This window comes from Lathamus discolor, chromosome 1, assembly GCF_037157495.1.
Source record: "Lathamus discolor isolate bLatDis1 chromosome 1, bLatDis1.hap1, whole genome shotgun sequence".
Classification (NCBI taxonomy): domain Eukaryota; kingdom Metazoa; phylum Chordata; class Aves; order Psittaciformes; family Psittacidae; genus Lathamus; species Lathamus discolor.
Window position 1 is genome coordinate 105,630,131 of NC_088884.1, and position 7,196 is coordinate 105,637,326.

Sequence of the window (7,196 nt, forward strand, 5' to 3'; positions counted from 1 at the left end):
CTGTGCTCTTGCATATGTCCCTGCAGACAGAGCAGTAATTTAAGTGGAGGTGTTGGTTTTGTTGTGGAAGGTGAACCCCTCCAAAGGCTGAGCAAGTTCAGGTCCTTCCTGTTCAGGTCAGGAAAGGCACATGTAGCATTCCACAACCTCTGTCCCACTTTTGGTGCTGCTTTTGTGCCTGGAGGGTGTCAGTAGTAACCATCCACAACCAGCTTAGAAAAAGGATGCCAGAACTGGGTGGCCCTGTACAGGAGTGCCCTGAAAATAAGCATGCAAGCTGCATGTAGCAAGATCATAAAATAATAACATAAACATGTATGTACCTGGTTCCTCCAGCCTGGTGCCCATCCTCAGATAATGAACACCCAGGGAGAATGCAGGACCAGAGCAGACTGATGATGGTAACTCCCAAGAGGCCATTGGCTTCCAGTCCTGGGATGTGTCCCATCTGTGTCACCAGTTCCCAGAGCAGGTCCCACTCTGTGTGGGCACCGACAGGAGCAGTGTGATGGGCTGGCTGGCTGCAAAGCTGGGGTCACCTAGGATATCTTTAGTCAATGTCATTTTTAGAGGAGCATCAGAGAAGGGCTTGTTGCTGTTACTGTGTGGGGAAGGAGCTGGAGGTAGTGTGCTAGAACAGCACCCAGCCTCTATACTCTCACTCTGCCATGCAGAATGACATCTATGAGTGGAGCAGAGACCACCGTGTGCACCACAAGTACTCGGAGACGGATGCAGACCCGCACAACGCCCGGCGTGGCTTCTTCTTCTCCCACATCGGCTGGCTGTTTGTGCGCAAGCACCGGGATGTCATAGAGAAGGGGAGGAAACTGGATTTCACTGATCTACTGGATGACCCTGTCGTTAGGTTCCAAAGAAAGTAAGTGGGAGCGCTGGGCCCTTGAGTGAGGTTGTCTAGTTGTGGCTCATTCCTTACTTTTATCTTTCCCTTTTCTCCCCTAAGATATCCTTGCCACCTTGATTGCAGGCATTAGGACTGCCATGCATTTAGCTGCAGCTATTGACTGCTGTGGCTGATGCTTGCTGACTGTCCTTGCAGGCTGTACTGCACAAGCAGTGAGCCCTGTCTTTGTCCCTCTGCTTTTCCAGAAAGCCAGGGCTGCTGATGAAAGCAGCCACAGTAGAAGTTGCTGGGATCTTGTCCTTCCCCTTTGATCACTGGAACAAATGCTGTAATCAGTAACTGCCTTAATGCAGAAGTGCACATTTCAGTCTGCAAACTCATCTTTGGCAGCTGTGGGCCAGTGCAGACCAAGCAGTTCCTCTCCCAAAACTGTCATTCCACAGGATTAATTATCTGCCTTGAGAACTAGCACAGACCTGGTCCAGTTTGCTGCACACTCTGCAAGAGGAGCGAATTGAAACATGCTTTGTCCTCTGTGTGTTAGGCACAAGAAGCCTGTCTTGGCCTGCAAGCAAGGTACTTTGGCAAACAACATGAGGTTACTTCTGAGTGTTTTATGGGTGAGGGGAGCAGTTACTTGAGCTCAGGAATCTGTTTCTTTTTGCATTAGAGAAATCCATGCACAGAATTACCCTACACTGGAAATACTCCAGGAGTGAGGAAATCACTGCTCTCCACATATTGTTGCTTTTACTAGTTTGGCTTGTTTGCAAAGGCTCCCTTGCAGTTTGCTGCAGCTCCTCTTGGTCGCGTTATTATCTTTACCAAGACAACAGCATCCCACAAGAAGCAGGCTCTGCTGCTTTGGTTGTGCTGCAGATGCTGTGTAGTGAAGTATGTTTTCTTCAGGGAAGTCATGCCTTAGCAAATGTCTCATCTCTGGATTTGAATTTAGGACTTTGAAGTTTACCTTCCTTCATCTGGGAAGAAAAAATCAGGTTTCTCTTTTCCGTAAGGTTTAAGTATTGTTTGGTTTTGGTTGTTTGGGGGTTTTTTATAGCATGGAAAATCTGGCAGGTCAGTAAGAATCATACTAAACCCTTTTTTGACACATTTTGTTTAAAGGATAGATTGTTCGTTTAGCTGAATTTAATCATGCTGGTGAGCTGTGCATGAGGTAAAACCACATCACCTCAGCTCAAATCACAGTACTGCTCCAGGCATGACTGACAGCAAAATTTACCCTCTGTGAATAACAGAGCAATAATCCTGCATGTGATGTGAAAGAGAGGCTCGCAGGTGAAATGTCTTCATGACAAAGTTTTTACATGGTGAATGCAGTGTTTCCCGGTACATGTTCTTCAAGCATGCATTGAGGCATTGTTTCCCTGGACCTGCAGGTAAAGGAGGTTTCTTATTCCAGGGTGGATATTTCAAAGGGAGACCAAGAAAAGGTTGCTGGGAGCTCATTCCAGTGCGAGATTTCACATCTTCATCAAAGACTTCCGTCTGAGCTTGTTTCATGTCACAGAATGGTTTTAATTGGTGCCTGATAAGCTGTTTTCATACTTTGTATTTTATTTTCCTGGAATTGGAGAGGCTTTGAAGGAGTTTTCTGGACTGGGAAATACTTTTCTCCTCGAGCTCAACTTAAATCCTGGCCTTGAGTTGATGAGGTTTGCAAACTTTATCCACAGCCTTGTCCAAAAGTCAGTCAGATGAGTGAGAAAATCTGTTGTCTTTGTGGGAGTGAAGAATGGGGAATGTTTGCTATGGAGAGCCGTGGCTCAGGTAAATGAACATGGAGCTCTGTGAGAGAGGAGATGCTGTCTTTTCACCACGGCTGGTGTTGCTGGAGACCTGCAGATCTCCTTTTGGAGCCCAGCATGTGAGGCGCAACTTCCTAACAATGACAAAACAAACAACCAAAAGAATCAAACAAAGAGCTTGCAGGGCAAGAGCTTAATCTACTTCATACACAAGATGATGAAAACTAGCTGGTGTGTTATAGATGAGGACTGTGCTCATGGAAACTGACTTCCTTCCAGAAATACTGCTAATACTAACATTTTTCCAGTCCTTTGTGGGTTTTAATTAAAAACTGTTCCATTGTTTTTGTCAAACCAAAGTGGCAGTTCTTCCTATCTGAAAAACTTGCAGCAAATTGAAATTTTTAATAATTATTTAATAAATCCAAGTTCTGTTCTTCTTCATCCCTTCCAGAATACTCAACAAAAGCAGGGGTCTATTTTAAACCTGTCATATGGGCACAAGTAAGATGGGTCTTGGTGTTTCTTTTCTTTCTGTACCATTCAAAATGCTGTCACCTCAGCCTGCTGCTCCAGTTTTATGTGGCAGCTTGCTTTGATGATGATAACCTGGGATCACTCTGGGCTGTAGTAACTCTGGGCTCCAGCGAGGTGGAAGAGCTCAGTGGGAAGACAAGGCCTTATTTCCTCTTGAGCTGAGGCACACTGTAAATGGCTTCCAAGCTGTGCTGTCTTGCCGCACTCTGCTTCTGAGCAGTGTTAGGCCTTTCTCCATTTAGAGTAATTTATTTCCTATCTTGCTTTTGGCTTTGCCTCCCCACTTTATGCTGACCTAATGCTCTTTTTCTCCACTTGTCTTGAATTAATTCCCCCAGCATGATTTTACTTTGTGTCTCCCGCTGTGATCTTTGCTCTTCATCTCTGTGTTCCCTGCATCCTTTACTGTCTTCCCTGCCTAGCCTAGACATGTGGCTTTAGCTGTAGTATAAAGCTTCCCTGTTTGTACTCAGACTGTTCAGCTTCCTCAATCCCCATTTTGCATTGCACACTGATTGCTTTGTCCAATACATGCAGGAGTATGTATTGTATATGTATAACAGGGCTTGTGCCAGCCATTGGGCTGGGAGAGCAGCAATAACCTGGGCCGCAGGCCAAGATGGATCTTCTTCCTCACCCTTGGTGGGGTCTCTGTGACTGCTTTGGCACCTGCTTTGGGTGTGCTGCTGCTGTTGGGGTTCATACAGCAGCAGTGGTACAGAAAGGAGCTGCTTCTGTGCTGTGCTGCAGGTTCCCGTCTGATCTGAGCACAGAGTAAGTCTTTGTGGACTTTTAGCAGTGACTGTGTTTCTGACACAGCTCTGCTGATGCCCCTCTAAGTCCTGGGCTTTCCCAGCCCCAGATCTGGACTCCAGGCACAGGCTGTGCAGCCAGCTGTGTGCTTCCCCAGACTTAAAGGTACTCAACTTGGGAGGCTTGCTTTGGGAATGGGTTCAGCTCCAGTATTTTGGTTTGTTTCAGGGGTTTGGGTTGTCTTGGTATTTTGAATTGCTCTTAGAAAAATTATGTCATGACTGTGGATGTCTGAAATGTTCCTTGCTGCCCCAATTATGGGGCCAGCCCAGGTTATGCCAGGGGTTTCAGGCAGAGCCATATCTCCAGAGATTCAACCCTACTTCACTCCAGCTATCATTCCCACCACAGTAATGGTGTGCTTTTCCTTCCCCACAGGTATTACAAGAGTTCGGTTGTGCTGATGTGTTTTGTGATCCCTACCTTTGTACCATGGTACCTCTGGGGTGAGAGTCTGTGGAATGCCTACTTCCTTGCCTCCATCCTCCGGTACACTATCTCCCTCAACGTCACCTGGCTGGTCAACAGTGCTGCCCACATGTACGGCAATCGCCCTTATGACAAGTACATCAACCCCAGGCAGAACACCTTTGTCACTCTGGGAGCTATTGGTAAGTGCTGCAGCCCTGCATACAAACTAAGTGACACCCCCTCCTGTTTCACCTTTCCTGGGCCTTTGGGCATCTGCAGCTTGGAAGTAGAGCTTGGAGGAGGCTGGAGCTTGCACATCCTAGAGGAAGGTGCCCTTGTTCTACTGATGGTACCCACATACATTGAAGTAATGTGTCCACATACAAGGAAGTCTGTGGGCAAAGATTCACAGTAGCAATCCTCTCTTCTCAGCAGTCAGCTGGGGACAGCAGAGCAGCAGTGACTCTGCTTCTTACTCAGTTGTGGTCTCCCCTCTTGAAGCACTTATGGCTTTCTTCCTTGAGTATAAGGGGTGGGACATCCCCATTCCTTCTGAGGAGGAAAGCCCAAAGCACTGAAATAGTCCGGTGTGGGTCTGCGCCAGAGCTCTCCCATAGCCAGAGGTGGAACATAACCTGCAGTGGATTCAGGCCTTAGGAAACAGGCATTGGGATGTCCCACTGGGGCATCTTGCGAAGCTCATAAATGTCCCAGCCATGTGGTCTTTAAAATCCCTCTCTGTTTTTCAGGTGAGGGTTTCCACAATTACCACCACACCTTCCCATTCGACTACTCGGCCAGTGAGTTGGGCCTGAAGTTCAACCCCACCACCTGGTTCATTGACTTCATGTTTTGGTTGGGGTTGGTCACTGACCGCAAGCAGGCTCCGAAGGAGATGATCCAGGCTCGTAAGGAAAGGACTGGAGATGGCAGTGCTTGAAAAACAATGCTTTGCTGTGCCAGCGCTGTCATACATGTTGGTTGGGGTGTGTGCATCCCTGTGCCTGTGGTGGGTTTGTTTTCCTCTGGGTAAAATTAGTTCTTTTCAGTTGGGCTGAATTAATTCCCCAAGGATAGATTCAGCCCCAGCTTTTTTTCCTTATTAACTGTCTTATGTCCAAACTTCAGGCTATTAAGTGTAAAAATGTTATATATTATTTAATATTATAGTTAAACAGGAGAGAGATTTGGTTTTAGTCACTGTAGTTCAGGTCTGAAATACCTTGTAATTTGCTTGTTCATGGTAAACATTGGCATGGTGGAGGAACTAACTATCCTTTTCAAGTGCAGCTAAGGGAGATTTTTGTTTCTGCTATTAATCAGATAAGCTTTTGAGATGCATCTCTTGGAGGGGATGGATCAGGGCCCAATGTGCCGTTTCAGCTACAGACTGATGGAAAGGACAGTAACAGCACCAATGAAAAACAGGATGTCCAAGGGGAAAAATCAGCCTAAATTTAGTTAGATGTTAGTTGGAAAAGCTGCTTTCTTCTTTCTGTTAGCCCTGTTAGCCAGCCCAGTGCGTTGCTGTCTTTGCTAAATATGAAACCCATTTATTGCTGAGCAGGCTTTTGTGTTGAAGATTAGTCTATACAGGCCAAAATACCAACTGACGCTATGTTGAGATGATTCCTTTGTTGTTGCATATGCATTGTAATTTGTAAAGGTATAGAGCTCAACCATGTCTTAAGCCAAATAAAGCTTCAGTTTCAATGTTGGGAGACCTAAGTTATATTCTAATCGGTCATGGTCATCGATGCATGCATATTTTAGCTCCTTTTGCACAAGAGGCCTCTTCATTTCTTTTTCTGCCTTTGACTAGCGCATCTTAGAAGACTGACCTTTATCTAAGTCTTCGTCTCTACTAATATTTCAGCTGCATGCAATATCCATTGATTTCTGAGCAAAATATAAAGACAGTTATGTAGCTTCTGGATTTTAACAGTTGCCTTGTTTAACAAACAAAATCAAAAAGGGAAAAAAAAGGAAAAAATATAAAAAAAAAGGAAAAAAAAAAGGCATGTGGAATTAATGGGACTTACAGCCCTTTGTGTTAGATGTTAGCCAGTGCAGGAGAGAGGCTTTGTACTGTCAGCACTGGACTGCTGGAGCACTTTTGAAGATAGAGGGCATGATTTTCATTTATAAAGAAGGTCACTGCCTTGCCCCCTGCGGAAGGAGTGCCTGTGTCCCAGCTGCACAGCACCATGCCCTGGGCAAGGCAGGGATGTTGAGGTAACTGAGACTCAGGCCTGGATATTTTCAGGAAAGATGTAGAACTGGAGGAATTAAAAAACAAACCTAAAATGGTTTCTTTTCTGTTCTGTTTCTTGTTTTTTAAATGATGCCATATAATATGAAAGAGTTGTCTTTAGTCTGTATTTCATCCAGCAGGTGTTTTAACAGTGTTACTTTGCCATTAATGATGTGTAAACTCTTGAGTGATTTACAATAAACAGTTATGAGTTAGCTTGGCCACTGTGATTTATTTGGAGATGCCTCACAAAGCGAAAGGGCTTTGTGCACCACACATCAGAATTACAGAATTGTTTCACTTGGCATTTCCAGCTATTCATTTGCTGCAGTGTTTCCCAAACACATACCCCCTTGGCGTTTCTGGTTTCCTCATTAGTGGAAGAGGAGTGTTGTCAAACAGAAGGGCACCAAGACATTTGATCAGTTTGGGCTTAGTGGCCAAGCTGGTAGTGGTGGGGAAAGAAACTTCAAGCTGACATAAGGTTGAAAAGAGACTATGGCAACTTCTTACGTGTGAAAATCCCACTTCAGTAGCAAAATACCAG

At 45.4% G+C, this 7,196-nt stretch overlaps 1 protein-coding gene across 1 annotated transcript in view; it reads left to right on the plus strand.

Annotated features, from left to right (window-relative positions):
- SCD5 (stearoyl-CoA desaturase 5) overlaps positions 1 to 6,864 on the plus strand; it is a 33,296-nt gene extending 26,432 nt beyond the window's left edge. The window contains exons 3-5 of the mRNA XM_065689445.1: positions 675 to 880; positions 4,363 to 4,595; positions 5,145 to 6,864. Coding sequence (XP_065545517.1) covers positions 675 to 880; positions 4,363 to 4,595; positions 5,145 to 5,335 — 630 coding nt within the window. The 3' untranslated portion in view covers positions 5,336 to 6,864. The remainder of the gene's footprint in view (positions 1 to 674; positions 881 to 4,362; positions 4,596 to 5,144) is intronic.
- Positions 6,865 to 7,196: the final 332 nt, after the last annotated feature.